Source organism: Oryzias melastigma, linkage group LG16 (genome assembly GCF_002922805.2).
Source record: "Oryzias melastigma strain HK-1 linkage group LG16, ASM292280v2, whole genome shotgun sequence".
Classification (NCBI taxonomy): Eukaryota; Metazoa; Chordata; class Actinopteri; order Beloniformes; family Adrianichthyidae; genus Oryzias; species Oryzias melastigma.
In genome coordinates this window covers 13,847,043-13,869,353 of record NC_050527.1, presented here as the reverse complement: position 1 = coordinate 13,869,353, position 22,311 = coordinate 13,847,043, and the positions used below count along the sequence as shown (strand labels likewise).

The 22,311-nt window shown below is 36.5% G+C and overlaps 1 protein-coding gene across 1 annotated transcript in view; it reads left to right on the top strand.

The window, feature by feature from the left end:
• The first annotated feature begins 12,232 nt into the window (after positions 1-12,232).
• The window catches only part of adcy2a (adenylate cyclase 2a), a 67,289-nt gene continuing 57,210 nt past the window's right edge, over positions 12,233-22,311 (top strand). Inside the window, exons 1-2 of the mRNA XM_024267549.2 lie at positions 12,233-12,825; positions 17,648-17,845. Coding sequence (XP_024123317.1) covers positions 12,295-12,825; positions 17,648-17,845 — 729 coding nt within the window. The 5' untranslated portion in view covers positions 12,233-12,294. The remainder of the gene's footprint in view (positions 12,826-17,647; positions 17,846-22,311) is intronic.

The window sequence follows — 22,311 nt, the reverse complement described above, 5'->3', positions numbered from 1 at the left end:
CATAAGTTATTTTTATTCATTTGCACCAGTTCACTAAAGATGCATAACTCTCATTACAGCTTTTTGTACAGTGGTGGTAAGTACTTTAGCATTTCTGTCTCCATTGGCTGCAAACATCAGTGCAATTTTTACCATTTATAACCAAAGATTTTATTGTTTGTTTGTCCATGGGGGTGGGCTTTCAAAGTCTTATTTGTATGCACATGTTTTTTTTTTCTCTCACCCCTTATTTAAGGTGATAAAACTAAACAGAAGCAGAATAAACTCTAAATTACTTTGAACATGAGCCATCATGAAAATTGAGGTGTTTTTGGGTCTTTTTTGTTTTTTTTGCTGCCACGAGTTTTAAATATTTCAGACCAGCTGACATGTTTCTTCCTAACCCACACAGCTGTGGCCCCAAAATGGTGACAAGGCTTTAATTACCGATTTCGTTCATTAACACATCCTGCTTCACATGCTAGACAGCGAGGGCGCAATGGGCTATTTGAGGAGATGTCATATTGTGTATGCATGTGTCAGTGCTCTGCCGCACTGTTTGGCTGTCAACCATATGGAACTTAAAGCTGTTTAATTCAGCTTTCTCCACTTTTCCTGTTACTGTTCCTGTTGGGTTTCTTCAAAAACTCATTGTTAAAATATATTATAACAGTTTATTGCAATTTTAGGATGGAGCGCTCTCTCTTGGAGATCTCTGCTATACACATTGTGACTGTACTGCTCATCCCTGGAATTGTCTAAAGCCTGAACAGAACATCAGTCAACCATAAAAGACCCCAAAAGCTCACAGAATGGCATTAGAGTTCAGCGATCTGAGCTCGGGCTGGCAGAATAATAGTTTCTTTTGTTTGACAGTGATTGTCATGGCAGTGTCCTGCTACAGACTGCTGATAAGAATGGAGGTCTGAACAAAGAGATGTGAGCCCTTTACAACTGAGCTGACTTATATCCGCCTGCTAGATCATTGCCATTGCAGTTCTGCTCTGTTCAGAAGCCATTTGGAAAGTGACAAGATAACTTTAAAGGCTTTTGTGGCTCTGAGATGTGTTTAAAGAACTACTCTGATGAAAATTTGCTGTTTTTTTGGTGCTTTTAACATTTTTCTGATCATGGAGAACATAGCTCCAATGTTGATCGGCATTTTTGCTGCACTGATAATGTTAGGTTGGGGTTGTGAGGGATGGATGAGCGGGTTTATTCCATGCCAACATTACCGCCTTTAACAAGAAGTAAATTTCTTGCCGCTCAACAGAAACTATGTCCGAGAACACATTTTTTTTTTATTTGAGCTAAAAATATCATAATTCTAAGGTCAAAAGATGATTGGAGTGGGACTTCAAAACCCCATCTTAGGGGTCATTTTCGGCTGGACCTGTTGACGTACAAACGGCAGATGCTCCCCTATTTAGTCACATTTTTCCTCTGTGAAATCTTTTCTAAACCCCAACTTAGAGTCAGCAAAGTCTGCTGCTGACACTCTAGTTTCCAAGCATTTAGCTACTATTGCATCAGAAATCGCTCTGAGGAAATGAGAGGGGAATATAGGACAAAATATCTCAGAGAACAAAAAATATCTCTTTCTTTGTTTGTGACATTCAAAATTAGCATTTTCATATAGTAACACTGCAAATATCTGGAATGTAAAAAGGTTTTTCTGTTTCAGTATAAATTGACTGTTAAAGTACTGAGAAGCTCATGGTCACCTGTATTTGCAGCTCTCAACTCCCTGCAGGTCCTCATTTTTCTACAGACACATCTACCTGCTGTTTTCTGAAAAAAAAAAGAAAAAAAAAAAAAAAAGAAATGGCTTGTTAACTCTATTCTTTCAGTCCCCAGCTTCACAAATCACACAGCTAAGTCAGAGACTATACTGGTAAGTGAACTTACCAAGAACATTTTGTTGCTGCACAGTCAGATAACATTTTAAGTTGCAGAGAGAATTAAACAAACCAAAAAGGGTTTATTTTTACATGAAAATAAAGCAGAAGTTTTCTTCACGGTTTCAGATAGACATCAGCCATGGTTCATGCAAAGAACTATCAAACACACAACTAAACACACAAATAATGTTAAAGTATACTATACATTATATAATAGTATAACAGTATTAAATTGTAAAAATAAACAAAAAATACATGAATTACAATTATTAAATTATCTAAAAAAATATAGAATTATATATAAAACAAATAATAAATAAACAATTTTATAAAATAATACAATTGTATGACTTTAAATTATCAAAACAAAATAAAAAAAATATCAGTAAATAATACTATAAAATTGTTCAGTAATATACATTTACTAAAAAAAATTATTAAATTATACAATAAAATTATATAAATGGATAACAATATGAAATATTTAAATAAATAATATTAAAGCATAATATAAACTAATTAGTAGCATAACACTTAAATTATTCCAAGAAAATAAAGAAATACAAATTATGAAATTATATTACAACATATATAATTAGATATTAATTAAAACATAAATAAATAAATCTTATCAAATATGGTACACACTGTCACCACTCTTTTCGTAACTGTAATGTTGAATCATCAGAAGTGTAGAGTCCTACAACAATAAATATTAAACATAAACCTAGTTTTTCTATACAAAATAATATTTTCTCCCCTTTCTTTTAGCTTCTCTTTAGCTGGGTCTGTTTTAAATTGGCGGTCCTGCTAAATCACAGCAGCACAACTGGAGCATGTGCATGTAAGATTCATTTTCAGGGAACAAGCTGGATGCACCTGTACCACCCATCAGTCTGTGACCAAAGGAGGCCACCGAACAGGAAATGAGAAAAAGGAAAAATAATGGGACCGAGAACAGTGAGAAAATGAATGAAAGAAAAAAGGAAAGTCAGCCCAACGGATGAAAGTCCATTTATTTTTCTTTTAGTATCTCATCATCTATTTAAAATCATCGGTGAAATCTGTTTAACTGGTGAAGCTCTCTCTGGTCTCCTGGCGTTTGGGTCCTCAACTCCCATTAACGTTGACATGACATGGTAAACAGCAGTCTGATTTTACATCTATTAAATTTAGGGCGGCAAATGAAAAAAGCCTTTCCATCATTTTCCAGGAGTTTTTTTGTTCAGTCAATTTCATTTTAACATTTAATGCTATTGTCATCTCTTCATAATTTGTAATTCGTTGTATATATGAACACACAGCTTAAATTTGCCAAATTGAAGCATGATCAAAACAATAGGGGTACTAAACATGAGGAGAGATGTTTTTTTTTTTTCTTTTTAAAGCTAGCGTCCATGAGAGCTCAGACAAGATTAGGAACGGCTGTGGAAAAACATTTGGCCTATTTTTTGTGCCAAATGTAGGAAAAGTGTGAAAATCTTTCATTTCTACACATTTTACTTGAGAGTGTCCTCATAATCAGCCAGGAGTCCAACAGAAAAGGCAGATTGTGACGTAAGAGCAGGGTGGATCAATGGGGGGCTGCTTCCCCCTTACCTTAGAGTCCTGTTACCACATCTGTCTTCCCTTCTAAATCTGATTTGGATCTCAAATCAATCAAACAAATATAAATCTGATCAAAAATGTACACTTTTTAAGTCTTCTCTTAGGGCCCTGAATTTCCTAGCTACGGCTCTGCATCAATCATGTCCAGCTGTGTTCATCCAGCAGGTCTGTCTGCAGCACGACGTTGTGCCAAAAAATGATTAAATGTGCCTAATAAAGTTCCCTTTCCTGGTTTATTTCCAACTGCAGCTGTTTTAATTGGGATCAAGCTGTCATTTGCTAAAAGTTTAGGCACATTGTGTCCCATCATATAATCTGTCTTTGAGAGTCTCAGAATAGCCTGACAAATGGTGAAACAGCGCCTTAGGCAGCTCTAACCCATTTAGAGTCTATAGCGGTTAAAGAATCCCAGCGTTGGCAGCAGATTTTTACAGATGTAGTGTGCTGCTTTGCAAGAAAATAGTTTTGCATGATCTTAAGCCAATGTGTTAACAACAAAAAGAAGGACTCCATAGGGACTTTAGTGTTTGCAATTAACCAGAAACTAATGTGAATACAATAGTATATGCTGCAGCTGCACATGTTATTGAGAATCTAACTATTCCTAAAGTTTGGCAGAAATGTCTTTGAATGCCACATGGATTTTTTCCATAAGTGGCCATAACTGGGGCGGAGCTAAGGAGGAAAAAGGGGTGGCAGCTGCCCTCTCGAAAAGCTTTGCCTCTCCTAATTTTTACGTCAATATTCATATAATTATTAAGAAAGATTAAGAAATAATCAATACAAGTTTTTCAAGCATTGCAAAAATAATAAAAGTAATATTTTTAAGCAAAATTTAAAAAAAATGGTAAAACTATTAGAAGAAGGTAGTTGTGATCAAGTCTGCTCTTCTAATTTGGAAGACACCCTTCCATAGTCTTCTGCCTCCCTTCCGCCCCTCTATATAAAAAGATCTAACTCCGCCCCTTTTTTGAGGTTATCAATGCAGTATGTAAAAATCATATGTCGTCAAGGAAAAAATGACGGTCCCAGGATCATGTATGTCATTTTAATGAGGACATAGCATTCAAGAAACACTATTTCCTTTTTTTAAAGTTGGTCTTGTTCCTGTTTTATTGTGAAGAAATGCATTGTTCTGTTCATTATTTAAACAAAGTGTTTTAAAATGTACTTTTATGAATGTTTGTCAAATCCATTTGTGAATTGAGGTAATCAGGTTGACCTTTTGAATTGTTTAGAAATACAGACAACATAAGGAAAGTGTCAACTTTATTAATTTATAGCCATCATGGATGTCACGCAAGCTTTAATGCTTTAAAGACCCACTCCAATGAAAATTGTATTTTGTATTAAATTTCATTTCTAAGTATTTCTTTATCAAATCATTGTTATTAAGGAGCAGCACAAAAAGTACAGTTAAAATAAGTTTGTAGCTGTGACATAGGCGCTAAAATCAGCAGGTTACAAGCTCACCGCTCTGCTCCATTCTGATGCATCCATTTGTAAAAGACTAAATTCATGTACATCTTCGTTTTCCTCATCTGAGTTGGTATCTGGCTCAAAACTGTACTTCTGGATAGCTCATGTTGCTCGAAATTTTCACTGCAATGGTAATGCTAGGTTGGGGGTGTGAAGGGCCGTAAGCTAGAGAGAGTGTAAACAAAAGGATGATGGGAAATTAGGGAAGGCTTACTCCACCCCAACAACTTTACCCACAACTCAGAGGTGAATTTCTTATGAACTACTGCCGATCTGCAGAAACTATGTCCTATAGAACAACATATATATTTGTTTTATTTTGGTTAACTATAGCATCATAATAATAAAAGACCACTGGGAACTCTTTGAAAATAGCTCAACGATCAGAGTAGGACTTTATAATCAGGTGGAACAAGATGCCCAGATAGTCCTGATATTTTTGTCTGCAAATTTCTGCAGTGGCTTTGCTCATTTGCTTAAAAAGACTTATATCTACTATTATCTGTAACATTCGGTGTGTCTTTAGTGAAGGTTCCCAGAATATTTGCTATTATACGCACTTAGGAAGCTTTCAGGAGCATGTGCTCCGGAGACAAAAGTGTCGAGGACGTCTGCATAACAATGTGAATAAATTCATTAACTGTCTTTTGCCCTCTCCTGAAGGTGAGGAGATGCTTGTGTTTAGAAATGAAACAAATACAGACATGTTGTAAGTTGTGGGACTCCACTCTGCAGATACTCTGAAACATGCCACACAAATGTTGCATTTTAGAAAATATAAATAAGCTTTGAACGGATAAATACGTATTTGCATTTACAGATTAGAAAAAAAAATAACTTTAGTAAAGAAGGGAGCAAGCACTGAATTGAATTTTCTCTCCAGTCTGAATCTCTAGAGTTAAATAGAACATTTCTCAGCACAGATAATAATGGGTTATTGCAAGAAAAACATCCAAGTCAAGCTAGATAACACACCTGAAAAAGGTAGAAACTGTAAATGAGCAAAAAATAAATATATGACTCAAAGCCATTGCTTTTATGCTTGCACAGATTAAGAGTATGTGTACAGAACTCAGCAAGAATACCAACAATTATAAATCGAAAAGTACAAGAGCTTCCAAATCAAAACAAAACAAAGTAAAACTAAACATAAAAGCTTGTGCTGGCCCCCTTTTTAATAAAAATCGGTGTGACTATATCTCTGCCTTACATTATTGGTATTTTCATCTGAAATCCTCAGATAAACTGTTCCTCTGGTTGTATACAGTCTGACTGGATGCTGAGAAAATTGTATTTTTTTATTATTATTAGTTTTAAAGTTAGGCTTAAAGCTTTGGAGTTACTTAACGTGACTTCACCGTTTTTTCTTTTACCCTCTAACTCTACAATTACACAAATGATGCTAAGTTGTTAACTTTGCTTCAGTTCTGTTAACACAATTCTAGTGCAAGAAAGAAGAACAAACACATAAGATTTATCTGCTCATTGCTCAGAGGTACGTCTAATAACGAAGAGGTCTTTTCCTGCTTTGTTGGAGAAAATGATTTTGATTCTGTCCTTTAAATTTGACTTGATGAAAACAAGAATTAAACTAAGATTATTTGGAATTAGCCACAATAAAAAACTGTTTACATACTCATTGCTTACATCATATTACTTATAGCCATTCTGGATCACATCAGGAAGTCTGGGTCCAATCTTGCCCAATAAAGAAAAATGTGAACAAAACAGGGGGTTTGTAATTGGTTTGAAGAATATAACTGCTTAACTGTAACCTCTCATTATTAAAGTAGAGAAAACTAACAAGTACTTTTCTCTTGGTTTACAAAAACACTGCTGACATGGTGTCTAAACCCCAGAAGTTTCTTGTTCTGTGTGAATTAGCCTTCTTCTCCTGTAAGAAGCCAACACTGTGCTTTCAGAGAACTATCTTGCCAATGACATCATGTCTCATCACAGTCTGGTATGGTGACACCAGCCAGGCAGAGAAAACAGCTCTCCAGAGGTTTATGGAGGCAGCAGAGAGGATCAGCACAACAGACTTGCCTTATCTGTCCATGCAATTTTACACAGTGCAGTAAAGGAGAATAGAATATAGTAAATCAGATAGACTACCGGAGAAAAAAGTACAATGAAATATAATAATATTGGATAAAAATGATTCTCAATTACTCACAAACTATAGACAAATATTCCCCTTTGAGTGCAGCTGCCATCATCCAAGTATTTATTTGTATCTTTATCATGTAATTTTCAACTTGATGATATATTTATTTATATATTAGGAATATTGTGTAATTCATCTTCATTTTTTTAATACTATTCATTCCATTTTAAAAATGTATTATTATATACTATTATTTTATACTATTTGTAACATATTAAGATATTAAGTAATTCATGTTTAATACTTGGCTCCTTCAAGCTGAAAGCTTAATAAAATATTTGCTGAACGTCAAAACAGCCATAAAACTGGAAACATGTCTAAATTAGCCAAAACCAGCTAACATAATACTAAAATGTTAGCTAAACTCCAAGTTAGAGAAAAATTGGAAGCATTTCTAAATTAGCCAAAAACAGTTAGCATAATGCTAAAATGTTAGTCAAACTCCAAGCTCTGTGCTCGGGCAATTCTTGAGTTTTTAAAGTCTTGCACTGATGACAATTGGATTTTTTTTACATGTTCTTGTGGCATTTTTCCTATTTTAGAGAATGACAGTTGAGCTTAAAAATTCCATTTCTGAGTATTTCTGTATTTAAGTCATTGTGAATCAGGAGTAGATAAAAAAAAAAAAAAATAGTTTGAAAAAACTTGTAGGTGTGACGAAGAAGCTACTATGGCAAGCCGTAAGCTCCTTGCTTCTCTCTATTCAGACAATCCATCTTTGTTTTCGTCCGAGCTGGCATCTGACTTAAAACGGTACAGCTGGATAGCTCAAGTATTTCTCACCATTTTTGTTGCGCCAGTTATGTTAGGTTAGGCTAGGGTTTCTCGTGATAAACAAAGTAATGATGGTAAATAGGGACAGGCTTACTCGGCACCGATGATCCCGCCAACAACTCAGAGGCAAATTTCTGATGAACTCCTGCCGCTCTGCAGAAACTATGACCCATCACCTTCTGTAAACAGCATTTTTTTTCATCTTTCCCAAAAACTAAAAAAAATTCAACTTAATTTAAAAAAGCCTAATTTTCAAAATATACGTCCTCCATCAACAGAAAAATGCTATAAGATCCTGTTAAAAACACCAAAAGCACAATTTTAATCGAAGTGAGTCTTTAGGGAATGGCTGTTTCTGTACTGATAGTTACAAACAATTGTTGCAAGCAAACCCACATACAAACATAATGACCAAGATTAGTATGTCCTTCTCCGTAGCCAGTGCTTTCTTTCCTGGCTGCAGTGCAAGTAAAATGGTGCAACATGGCAGAAGCTGAGGTAAAGGATCTTTAGCTTGTTTTTATTCAAACAGCGATCTAATAAGACCCTGTAGTAAGCCTCACAGGAACATTTTTAAGCCTTATAGTTCATTCTTACGGTTAGATACTGAATGAACTAATCTGGGGGTTTCTGTTTGAACTAAGCAGTCTGTGGAAATGTGATGTTTTGGAATTCAAAGCTTCAGTTTTTGTCCACCTGCGGTATTCAGTGAAAACAGATAAGCAGAGTTTAAATGGTGCTGTGCATGGTGCAGAAAAAAAATGGTTTGTAGACACGGGTCAAAGCAGCAGTCAAGCTGTAGGATAATTATTTTGAGCTAAACAACTTTGAAACTCTTTCTGCAGTTTTTCTTTACCTAGAATTTATGAAACTGGGCAACATGCATAATGAAGCTGCAAAGAACAACTCTGGGGAAAAAGCTTATACATAGATCATTGATCTGTCCAATTGTCCAAGTCATTAGTCAGCAAATTTGCCTCCAGCTGAACTGTCAACTGTTTTTTTACTTGATATGCCAACTGGCAAAAATCCTGTTCTGTCAAGCTAAAAGAAGTCGCATCCCCACCTGCCAAAGCAAAGCTTTACTTGCTTTAATCAATAATCAGATCCCCCCTCCTGCCTGTGACGTACAAGGGGACTCTTATCTAAGAAAGTGGCCTTGTAGCGTAGCTCAACTTAACTGTTCATACAACGATGAAGCAGAAAAAAAGGCGGCAAAATGGTTAAAGCAGGTCCAGATGGAATGAGCTCACCAGAGCAAGGCAGGAGGGAGAAGGAAAGAAGAGGAAGAGAGGGGTGAAAGACTGTATAGAGGTGCATACAGTGTGTGTGTGTTAGCGGTTTGCAGAAAGGGAGTGGTGCAGGACTCAAAATGCAGCACACAGCTCCACAAAATACATATTCAAATAGATGAAAATGGAAGGGGGTGCACATTACTTAACACCAAGGATGGTGTAAAAAAAATTCTGCAACAACGTATAACTTACCAAACAGTTGTGCTATCTACTGATGTCCCACTCCGATCATCTTTTAATAAATTTTAAAAGCATTCCTAGTGGTCTTTTATTTATTGTTACTGTGCTGTTTACAAGGACATAGTTTCTGCAGAGCAGAGGGGAGACCCCCACTGGTAGAGACTGCTCGAGGAGTGAAAGATCGGACGATTTAAACACCGTTCACACAATACGTGAACAATGCATCATCCTTGCACTGTTTATATGGATTTCATTATTGACTTGTGTGTCAATTTTATAACTTTAATGTGATATGTGCACTATATACATGATATTAATGTCATACATCGGGCGTACATGCGTGAAAAGACTGTAGACATATGTGGACCGGTCGTGGAAAGCCACAGATTTGCGTATGCATCTCGTAAAAATCACTCACGATTGCATGGAATTTACGTAATAAATGTGTATAAACTCAGTACAATTTGCATAAACTGCGTGATTCTAGACCAACTAAAAAATTCTTAAAAGATCAAAAACAAATTCACGTAAAGACTAGTCGACCGACGGCATCTGCACACATCGACAAATGTCGAGTGCCATAACACTTGGGAATTGCATATATCACGGATGTATCATGAAAGACCGTAATTACTGAGGTGGATAATGTAAAAGTTGTACCTACCGTTGTGTGCCATGGTCTTAAAGTAGTCTCTTACAACCCAAATGTATATACTTGTGCAATAAAAATGGTGAGCATTATTGGAGCTATACATCCATACAGTTATGAGCCAGATGCTAGCTTAGACAAGGAAAACAAAGACGTACATGGATCTAGTCGTCTACAAGCAGATGCATCAGAAGCCTTGTTTCCACTCAGTGGTCAGGTACGGTACCATAACGGTACAGTCCAGTTAATTGTGTGAATGTTCAGTAAGCATTCACACTATAGAGATTCTCCTGCTCCTTTCCGTACATTTTTTGCATGTACAAACTCAATCACACTTTCAGCAAAACGTTCAGCTCCTTCAGGACATTACTGCTTCTAATTTTGGTATTCATAACCTTTATAGTTCTTGTAATATTGAGCAAAATATGCCCCATAGGAAATGAATGAGAAATTGCTTATATCCTTCAAAAACTTGTGAACTTCCGCATATCCTTTCAGATAGAGACACCATTCAAACCATAAAATGTTCAGCAACTACTGAGTTTTTAGGGTAATTTGGCATTTAGTGCTTATTTTAGCAAAACGCTAGCTGTTTTTGGCTAATTTAGAAATGTTTCCTGTTATTGGCACAATTGGAGTTTAGCTAACATTTTAACATTATGCTAACTGTTTTTGGCTAATTTAGACATGTTTTCAGTTTTTGGCTAATATGAGATTTAGCTAAGATTTTAGTAAGCTTTCAGCTTCAAGGAGCCAATTATTAAACATAAAATACTTCATATGTTAATATGTTGCAAAAAGTATATAATAATAGTATATAAAAATGCAATTTAAAAAAATAGAATGAATGGTACTAGAAAAAAAATGAAGATGAATTACACATTTTTCATAAAATATATTTAATTGACTAAATTAGAGATGTTTTCAGTTTTTTGGCTAATTTGGAGTTTAGCTAACATTTTAGCATTATGATAGCTGTTTTTGACTAAATTAGACATGTTTCCAGTTTTTAGCTAATTTGAAATCTAGCTAACATTTTAGCAAGCTTTCAGCTTTAGCATTTTCAGCTAACTGCTCTGGCATCTTTAGCAGCCATGTTCAGCTTACAGCATTCACACTTGCATATTGCAGGTAATGCATTATATCTAGTTCTGGCAAGCGTTTCCACTCAGTTAGGCTTCACTTCCACTGAGCAATTGGTTTTCACGGCACACGCGTTGTGTAGACCGCTCACATGCTGCTAGCTCAACTTGTACCACACTGTCGCCAAGGATGGAAAGGAATGTTTGGTGTTCCACTACAGACCAGACAATGTAGATTTGCAACCAAAAGAGTGCACAGGAAACCGAATGCTTACGAACATTGGAAACGTTAGCTTAAATGAGTGCTATATTGGCGCTTTCTATTATCTCTTTTTTTGTCAATCAACAGGTGGCTACAGCAGCTCCGTCCAAACTGTTCTGTTCTACTTCTTAATAGATCTCCAACCTATTGGAGCCCCCAACAGATACAGACTGGTACTGTTTAATGGGTCCATTTTACAATAGAAACAGTCAAAATACCGGTCCGTACCGTACCGCTCAGTGGAAACCAGGCTAGAATGGAACGGAGCAGGGAGCTTGTGTTTTGCCACAGTAGCTTCTACATCATAACTACAATCTGTTCCAATGGAATTTTTTGTTTGCTCCTCATTCACAATAATTTGGATAAAGAAACTCCTATAAATTCATATTTCAAGCTTTTGTATTCATATGCTGCATCTCCACGAGGAACCAGGCAATTTGATCAAAGTGCCTCATTTTGATTCTTGAAACACATACATTTAGTTCTTTAATACTCATAATGCACAAAGAAGGGCAATAATATGCATGTAAGTGATTTTCCTTTTCCTGAGTGAGCAGAGACATGAGGTTGAAATCTGCAAACAGACATTACATTTGGGACTGAGCTGCAAAATTTTGGATGTGTACCATCTGAGCCATTTGATGTGTATTATTAGTGCATCTTAGCAACACCCTTTTTTTAGAATGTAAATATTTTAAATGTTACCCTGTTTTTCTTATTTTTTTACAGACTGATTCCTCCCTGCTGCACCTCCTTCTTCTTCTTCTCCTCCCTCCCCTCCCCCTTGGCCCTCTCTCCCCCTCCCCTTTCCCTTTACTTCCCTCCCATTTTTTCTCTCTCTCAGTCTAAAGAGCACTCAGTGTCTGTGCTTCCCTTCATTTTCCACCCCAACATGTTGGCAGGGGGAGAAAGAGGAGGATGCTGCGCTCCACCCTTGGTGCGTTCCTGCCACCTCTCCGGTCAGCGCACATTGCCTCTGACTCAGACTTCAGTTGTTTCCGCCTAAAGGACTTAAGAGAGGAGGACCCCAAGAACAACCTGGAGATGAGGAGCTCTCATCAGCCCACAGTCTCCAGCAGGAGCAACAACAACAGAGGAACAGCACAGAGCAACAACTGCTCCTCTTCTGTGATGGAAACTGTTAATACCTCAGCAGGGATCCCCTCCTCTTCCTCTTCTGGTTTCCCTCCCTCCTTTTCTTTACTCACTGTTCCAAGGTCCATGTGGCAAGAGGCAATAAGGAGGAAGCGTTACCTCCTTGACCGGACAGGAGAGACTGGTGAAGTGGATAAAGGAGGAGGTGGTAGAGAGAGAAGGAGCAGGTCCCCGGACTGGCTCTATGAATCCTACTACTGTATGAGCCAGCAGCATCCTCTCATTGTGTTTCTGCTCCTCATTGTGATGGGAGCCTGCCTGGCTCTGCTGACTGTGTTCTTTGCTTCAGGGCTGGTAAGCTGCTCATTCACAACATGCAGAAACACACACTCACACACACATCTAATCTTACAAATTAAACATTTAGAAATGAACAAAAATGTTATATTCTGTCCTCCTTTGTTGCTAAATATTGTGTTTTTAATTTTGGAATTTGAACTATATCAAAATTTGCAGTATTTTACCTTTTTGTGGTCATTAACTTCATGAAATAAGTAGTTGCACACACATTCTGCAATCAAAAACAGGAGTAAATTCTAAAAAAGCAACTTTAAACATCTATGGGCACATTTGCCGGATAATATGCATCCATATGTAGACTTACAAAGTGTGGAGTTGCACTCGTATGAAGGAAACACTGAAATAAAAGTAGCAGTGAGGGATAAGTGGCTTAGTTTTCGCTTCTGCTGCTGGTTGACTGAACAACAGGGCGGATCTGTTTTGCTCTGTCACTGTCCTGACGGGTTTTTGTTTTAAAATCCTTATAAATCCACAATAGTGGGAGTGGGACTTTAGAAAATATAATTCTTAATACCAAAAGTAAATTCAACCAAAAAAAACCTTTTTTTTAATGTTTTTAATTCACATATAATCCATTTGGTTGCCTAAATAAACAATTAGTGTACTATATAACTCACATTTCCTGATAAACTTTGTAATCTCGCTCTTAGTAGAAAAATATCTGTCTACAATGCTTGTTTTGGATAAAGCAACCGTTGCAATTGGATAAATCTAGATAAATCTAAATATAAGCTAAGACATAAAGGACAAACATTTAAAATCACAAGTAAAGCAGGATTACACTCAACAAACTCTGAATTTTGGCTAACAGAAAAGAAAACGTACTAATTTAAAGTGAATTAGAGACTAAAAAAATGTTTGTATGCAAATATGATGGCTAAGTTATTTATTTGGTTTGAGGACCAAAATTAGCAGTGGCATAAAAAGTGACTTAGGACGAAGCATTGTTAATTTTACATATTTATTTTGTATTATTTGTTCTTCTAATAAACCTACCTACTGACTTTTTAGTGTAATTTGCCTAAACAGAATGTAACAGTTCAATCCTTTTAAAATTTTCGATTTTTCCTTTTATTCAAAGGAATGATTTATTTCCGACTTTAACCTCTGAATGTGACAGAGTAGACTGTGGATACCTCATACCCCTTCACTTATCAGCTAAATTTAGAAGATCATCATGTTACACCACAATTAATTGATACTGGCTGCAGAGCAGACAGTGCAGCTCTTTGTCAGACCAGCCCAAGGTGCAGCAGGGAGCAGGGGAGAAGAAGAAAGAGGTAAAAAAAGAAACCCAAAAAACAGTGCCTGTAATTTATTGTTATTACCAAAAAACAAGGGCCCCTGTGAGCATTTTGGAAAAGAACACCTTTATGATTGCTACAGCAACAGCTCTTAAAAAAATATAAAAAAAAAGATAAACCAGGTCCTGGACTCAGACCTAACAAAAGTAAATAGAGCTAAAAAAGATTCAATTTATTGCACATCTCTTTCTTATTATTAAATCAATGTTACATTTAAATTGCTAATCCATTCCAAAGAGACTTATGAGGCCAATTATTAGAACTGAATTGTTAGACCTTCTCTTTAATTCACTCATCATTTCAGTGATTTCATTATACTTAACAGGAAGGAGTTTTGGAGACTTAAGTTTTACATCAATTCCTTTAATGTGTAAAAAAACTATTTTTTTTTCTACAATTAAATAGGTTTTTCTCAAAAGCTCAGTATTCCATTAATGTTTCACTTTATCTTTTTAAACCTCAAGTAATTTATTATAACTTTTTTCCCCTATTTTTTTAAATTCAAATGTATAAATGCGTCAAATAAACATCTTCTGTTAATCCAGGTTTAGGACATGCACTTTAAGCAAGGATGCCCTGACCTTCCTGCCCCCTATACCTCTTCCAGCTTTTTTGGGAGAATGCCAGGCTTTTCCGATGCCAGCTGAGAGTCTTTCCAAGTGATGTGCTTGTAACATCTCACTCACCAGGAAGCTGCCTTGGCGGCATCAAGCCCCCAATTGAAAATTCCTGGATTTAGATCAAAAACTCGAAGTGTTGCTCCTCAAATTACCACCGGAGGCCGGTTTTAAAGGGGAGAAAATTTCTCTACACTGTCATATTCTAAAAAATAAACTTTGATTGGCAAGTAGATGGACAAATAGTAGAATGAAAGGAACCAAAAGCTCATTTTACTTGGTCCCAATTTAGCATCCAGCTTTGGAATGTTGTTAAGGTGGGCATGTGAGATTTGAGTGTCCGACCCAGTTTATTTTTTGCCATTTAATCAATCCAGAAATTGTTACACCAGTATATTTATGTAATTCATGCAAATTGTCAACTCCTTCTATGCTCAACTTACTGCAACTTTATCAACCAATTCCAAGTTTAAAAAAAACAGAACTTAAAAAAACTGCCTCCCCCAGGGAAATAACTCATTCCAAAAACCACAGCCTGAGACTCCGCAGTGCTGATTCTCACAGCTGCTGAAAACACTGAGTTCCAGAGAAAGCTGACGGTTATCGGAAGATAAAACCAAAAGAACCCAATTGTCCACAAAACTCCTATAGGGGCACCCCTTGTCCACTTGGCTGTGATGCAAGATTCTTTCCATAGAGGTTGCGAGCAAAGTCGCTGGAAAAAGCCAAAGCCCTGCAGAGTCCACACATGCAAAATATCCTAGGGGTTGCATCCTTTTCCAAGTTCATGTGGACACATATGGACTGGATGCCCCACAATCCCTAGAGGATTCTTGAAAGGCTAAAAAAGCTGGTGCAGTGTCAGTGGCTAAGGCAAAACTCGCAGGAGTCCTTCTGAATCTGAGATTTTATTATCAACCAGACTCTTTCCTCCAGACTTTATCTAGAAGACTGAGATTTTTTTCAAAAGTTAAAAGACAGCTTCATAGAAATAAATGCTACACAACCTACTGAGAAATAGAAATAAAATGTTGCCACAGTGAAATGCAAACTCTTTATTTTTTCATGAAATGCTGCCCTTCCCTCCTACACTTCTTTTTGTGGATTTTATTTGTGTTCATCCATCCCTCCATCCTACTGGTTAGCTGACCTAAATCCTAGGCTGTTTTGAAGCTCTGCTCTGGGCAAGACAACCCTGTGTGGCATTCTGCAGACACATACATCCTCACATGTCCCAGTGCATTGACTGTGCATGAGAAAAAGATGTGGACTTGTTGGGGGTGGGGGCAGCTGTAGGAATGAAGGGAGCAAGGTGGTCAAATCCTGGTTTAATGCAAACATAGTTTTTATTTGCAAAGGGCAGGATTGGTAGCTTTATTCTAGGCTATTTTATTTAAATCTCAACTTTTTAGTCTTTTACTGTCTAAAATAACCAAATCCATATATATATATATATATATATATATACAGTATATATATATATACATACATGATTCCCCCCCCCCCTTATTCGCGGGGGTTAGGGACCGGATACACCCGCGAATATATCCACTAGTGGCCGAAAGATTTCCGGTTCTGGGTATGAATGATCCTTAATAGTCTGATTTTATTAATATTTGATATTAAGTCCTGAACCAGATATTGATAATTTATGTAGAGAAAATGGTATGTCGAGTCAGGGTGGGATTATACAAGTTCGCTTCCTTCCACTCCCTTTCAAGTGATCTACTTGTGATTAATTAAGTGATATGCTATGTATGTATTGCGACCTGATTGCTTGAAATAAACCATTTTATTCATTCATTCAGAATGTCTGTTACCGCTACACACTGATTAGAAACACTTCTGATCATGCTTTATGAAAAATGTATTAAATAATATTGGAGTGTTGCTAAATAGAGGGTTTTTTGTATTATTCAGAACAAAAGACTGAACCACAGCAACAACGTACTTTATGACACAGATAAGGAGCGTCAGTCTGTGCCTTCAAACCAGGAGCGCGTTTGCACTTCTTCCTTCATCAAATAAAAAACACCTGCTCCATTTGATAATTATCCTCCGCAATGATCTTCTTGAGCATATCAAAATTGTTTTCAGCTGCTTTTGAGTCAGCTGATGCCATTTCTCCATGCAGGGGTATGGGAGAGAGGGAGCTCCGCTCTGTGAAAATACACCTCAGCACTGTAGTTCCTCTTTTGGACACAAAAAATGTATACAAACGTCTTAAATTTTTGTGAAGAATTATATATATACATATGTATGTATGTGTGTATATCTATATATACATAAAAGTTCCCAAATATATAGATAAAGGTTTTGATTTTTAAAATTGAAGTCAAAGCTAAAATTGAACAAAGTGAAAAAAATAATAATCTTTGATACGTTAGTCTCACAGGCAGAGATCCCTTTTTTACTTCCAAGCCTACAGAGTGAAATGTGTCTTGCCTTTTATCCGTTTTCTATTGGAACAGTGACACAAAACTGATTAAATGAAAAGAGCTTATTCAACAAACATCTCATCTCACTTGTTCTATTCTTTTCTGTCTCCTTTGATAAATCTCTTGAAAATTGTATCTGATCTTCTGAATCTAAGCGAGTTTCAGACAGGCGCTGGCAAATCCATTATGGATGTGACATCAGCTTGCCAGAGAATAAAGCTGAGACCATTATTTTTGTGTCTTCTTCACCCCATAAAATGGCTCAATAGTATATATTTTTCCACTGTGCCTTGACAGTTTTATATTTAAAACATCTGAACCAATTACAGTGGGGTTTTTTTTAATCCAGGCTTAAATTTAGTCTGAATAGTCAAATGAATATACGTAAGACCATTTAAATATTCCTTTAAGCTGTTGTCTGCTAATGTCCTCCTTTCTTCATTTGTTGTTTCTACAGAATGTTGCAGACCACGTGGCCTTTGTAATCACTGTACCCACAGCACTGGCGATATTCCTGGCAGTGTTTGTCCTTGTCTGCATTGAGTCCATCTTCAAGAAGCTTTTACGTGTTTTCTCCCTGGTCATCTGGGGCTGCTTGGTTGCCATGGGTTATCTTTTTATGTTTTCTGGAGGAATCATCTGTCCCTGGGATCAGGTAAGAAAGATAGTTGTCATTTCGACACCTGCTGTTATTCTCTGTTGCCCCCAGTTTTGTTGGTAACTTTTTGAAAAGATTGGTGAAATAAATCACAATTTAACGCTCAATATTTGTTTTCTGGTTTACAAATATGTCATTCATCTAAAACATTGGCATTATAAAATATACCTATCACTTGACACATGGACTTTGTTACTGGTAAAGTGTTTTTTTTATTAGGTTCAGACTGGTAAAATGGCACACAGATAATCATCTAGTTTACTGTTTTTTGCACGTTTAGAAGCCTTTTTATCAAAATGTTTAGTTGGGTATTATTGAAAAAATACATGGCTACGTGGCTGTAGGAAAAAATCGATTCGGTAAAATATTGCAATATTCCGTTTGACGATACTTGTATCTATTTAAAATGTTGACATGACGATATTTATTTAATTATTTATGAGTGTCTTTCACCGTCTTGCTTTTGTTTTTCACTTCAACCTCCGACCGCTAGTTGGCAGCAGAGCGCACTGAGCCTCTTTGAGCAGCTCTACACCGTGGTCAAAACAACGAGCTCTGTCAACTGTTCAGTCAGCCTCGCGGTTTTAGTTGTTATGAGACATGTACTACTTAGTTTTGACTTGGAATGGGTACTAAACCAAAACTCTGTGCCACGTTGCTGCCAGTATCATATTAAGACGTGGATTGCAATGCTTTGTAGAGGCTCAGATAAGAACAAGTGAAGCAGCGGAGCGATGCAGCAGGTCATTCATGTAGCCTCCATTAAAATGTTGTCGGCGAAGCCAGCAAAAGTTCTGCTGAACTTCATAGCTATAGATTCTAGTTCAGAGACCTGATGGATCAGAGTGATGTGTACAGCACTCAGGGCAATGTTGTATGGGTTAGCAGTGAAATACACATTTGCTTTTGCTTTTGAGAAAACTTGAGCTGCAGTGCTGACTGTCCTGTAAATAAAGCATCTTAGCAACATTCATCCTGTCATCACACTGAAATGCTTCTGGAAAGAATGGGTTTGTTTTTCTTTCATTTTTGAAGCCCCCATTCAGGTCTATGAACAGTTTAAATGCTAGATTTAGCAATCTTGCAATCATACTTTTAGAAAAGTATCAGTTAAGGCACATTCATTGTATTTTTACTTAAATTGAAACATATTTATCAGACAATAATGTAGTAGTAGTAGTAGTAGTAGTCCACTTTCAGCTTATCCCTTTCGGGGTCGCCACAGTGTAACAGCACCCAGTATTTCGCATCAGTGATTTGGCAGTTTTTACGCCGGATGCCCTTCCTGACACAACCCTGTACTTGAGGGGCACAGGGACCCAGTTAGGCAGCAGCGTGAAGGGTCTTGCCTAAGGACCCAATCTGGGTGGAGATCAGTGGATGACCCTGGGAATCGAACCCAGGGCTCCTGCGTGTCAGCCCTTCACCTAGCCCACTGAGCCACCCAGCTGTTCCATTAAAAAAACAAATATTTCGTAATTTACCAAAAGAAAATCCGCATGAATTTCTGGGTAAAGCAACTTGTATATGAGATACAGTAGCTGTGCTTAATGCTGTGATCATTAAATAAACGTAATTTTACCATTTTTTACACTGAGAGACATTAGAATTCAGGTAGATTCAATTCAAGTGATACTATAAAAATGAAGTGAAAATTGTTCTGGTACAGTCTTGGGAAATATCGTGATACATACTGCATCGTGAAGCATGTATTGGGATACGTATCGCATCGCCAGACTCTTGCCAATTCACACCCCTAGTGGCTGACGTGTGTCAGAAAGTTTTTTTTTGTTTTTTTTTTGCAAACAAGTTTGGGTATTATCATGATTACGCTAATGTAGCCTAGTGTCAGACTGTGTTTTATTTTGCGTGTTACTAACAAGGTTGGGAGTTAGCATAGTCACAGCAATATTTGTTTTAGTTGTATCAGTCTGTTTTTAATGAGCTTCAAAAAAGGTTGTGAATTATTTTAAATACACTAATGTGGCTAACATGGAGTGGTTACATACTGTTTTTTTATGTTACTAACAAGGTTATGAGTTAGCATAGTCAGTAATGTTTGTTGTAGCGGTATCAGTCATATTTGCAAACAAGGTTAGAAATGATAGGTAGTTGTCAAAATGCTAACACAGCTAACGTGTAGCATGCTACAAACACATTTTAGCATTACTGTGAACCTAGTAAATAAAGTCTGACTGACGCAGTTGTTTCTTGTGCTTAATGCACCTTGTAATTTTGTGCACCTTAAACATGTTGCAAGTTTGAAAATAAACTTATTTATTCATAGTGTGGAAAATACTAAATGTATTCATTCCAGAATTGTAGTAACTCTGTATTCCTAACGTTCAGATTAAATCTAAGAGCTTGAATTTGAATGACTCCTGCAAGTTCAGTCAGACTAAAACTGACTCATGTTCTCTACACACACTTCACATTTCTAGCACCAGACTTTGACCCTGAAGCAGCAGATAAAGCCCTTAACAACAGACAGAAACCACTACAGATTGCTTGGCATTAAATGTGTTGATAAGAAATCCTTTCACATGTACATATTGTACTGCTGTCATAGTCGTCATTAAGAGTAACAGCATCTTTTCCTTCTGCTGTTTGAATGTCATAAAGCAATTGCTGAAAACACAATGCAAAAAAGTCAATATTTCAAACCAAGTTTTGGAAGTAAAAACACTTATAGACACTAAAGGAAGACATTAAATGACCTATTTAGTCATGATTCTGAACAACTGACTCTTAAAATTCAGCCTGTGAGAAGCTTTCAGACATTATTCTGTACCACCTGAAGACTGCCTGTTTTATATTGTGTAGTTCCCATTTGTGTTGCCAGACCTGTCATCAAGTGTAAGTGAAATTGACAGCTAGCCTTTGGTTGCAGCTCATTCATTTGGCCCTGTAGGTTTCGGCACGACTCCTCTTTAAATCATCCTTCATTAAATAGAGGGATCTGTTTTTTCGAGTAAATTAGTTTAGCGAAAGCTGTGTTAACTCCTTCAACTTTTAAACATACTTTTTTTTTTTTACCATAGATTTATATCTCTTTTTTCAGTCAAAGATAATTTGTCTTTTACATTATTATAAGAAAACCATTTTAATAAGGTGTTGCCAATTTATCACATAAACTTTATTTGTTTTTTATAATGGGGATTATTTTTGATGTATGAATTATCCAGAAGAAACATTGATTTGACTTTTAGTTGTGAAATTTAAAACATACATAATACAATCTAATGACACGGACACTCATCTAGAAAGTTCAAACTTTTAATTTTTTTATTATTTTGCTTGTCCACCTAAAATACTTTTAAGTAAAAACACATTTTAATCACAAAAAAGGGTAATAATGTACAGACACAATTGATTGGCAGTCAAATAATATTTTAGGAAAGCACTTTAAAATTTCTTGTAACGTTTGTATTTAATTAAATTGCACTTTTTTGTTTTTCATATTGAAAACTATTTGTTCAAGCACTATGTATGTTTAAGAATGTCCTAAATGCGAGTTCTTAAATGTGCATTTAGCTCAGTATTCACACTAAACAAGCAGGTAAGGGCTTCTTCTACTGAAATGTTGAAGCTGTGCAAATCTAGTATATCTTCCTCCAGGTTTTCTCTTTCACAGCTCTGATCCGATGTATGAAAGACTTAGTGTAAAATAACCATAGTTGGTCACAAACTACAACTATTTTCTCCGCCAAGATCTATTTTCAAATTAATTGTTGACCTGGTTAAACTTGCAACGTGTGTTTAATGGCTGCACATTTTGTGCACAGAGCTCAAAAACAATTATGGAAACTTGTGTGGCTATACGTGAACACAAAACTTTTGAACATGGAAGCCAAAATCGTGTGTTAATGTGCATTTACACATGTTTACGCACTCTAACCTGTGCTTACATTCAGCGAAGTTTTTATTGGAAGTGGCCACTTGAACGTGAGTGAACATGCAATAATTGTTATTATTCCTATTTATCTGTTGAAAATAAAATATATTTTATGTGGCATTAGATTAACTGGTAAATTTAACAATAAATATCATTAGAACTGACTTAGTAAAATAATAAGAGAAAGAGAAACTTGGCTACAAAAGCTAAGCTGACAGTGATGTCTGTCCTGCTTTCAGGAGCAGTCCAGTTATTTTTATATTTGGTTTGTTTGTAGGCAAGAATAATAATAAAAGAGTAGCCAGTGTTTCCTCCTTGGCACTGTCACATGTATTCTACAGCCAGGCTTATCAAAACACTGCAGTACATTAGTTCTTTATTGCATGAAAGCTGTACTCATTCAGCAGTACTTGGAAAAACAGATGTCTCACAAAGGGGCAGCTTAAGACAGGCTGATTCACACCCCTATTTATACCTGTCCTGTGCTTACTGCAGATGTGTGTCCATTGTGCTGTAGCAACTTTCCTACTGCTGGTTCATTTTAATTAAATTTTACTTCTTCCCCGTG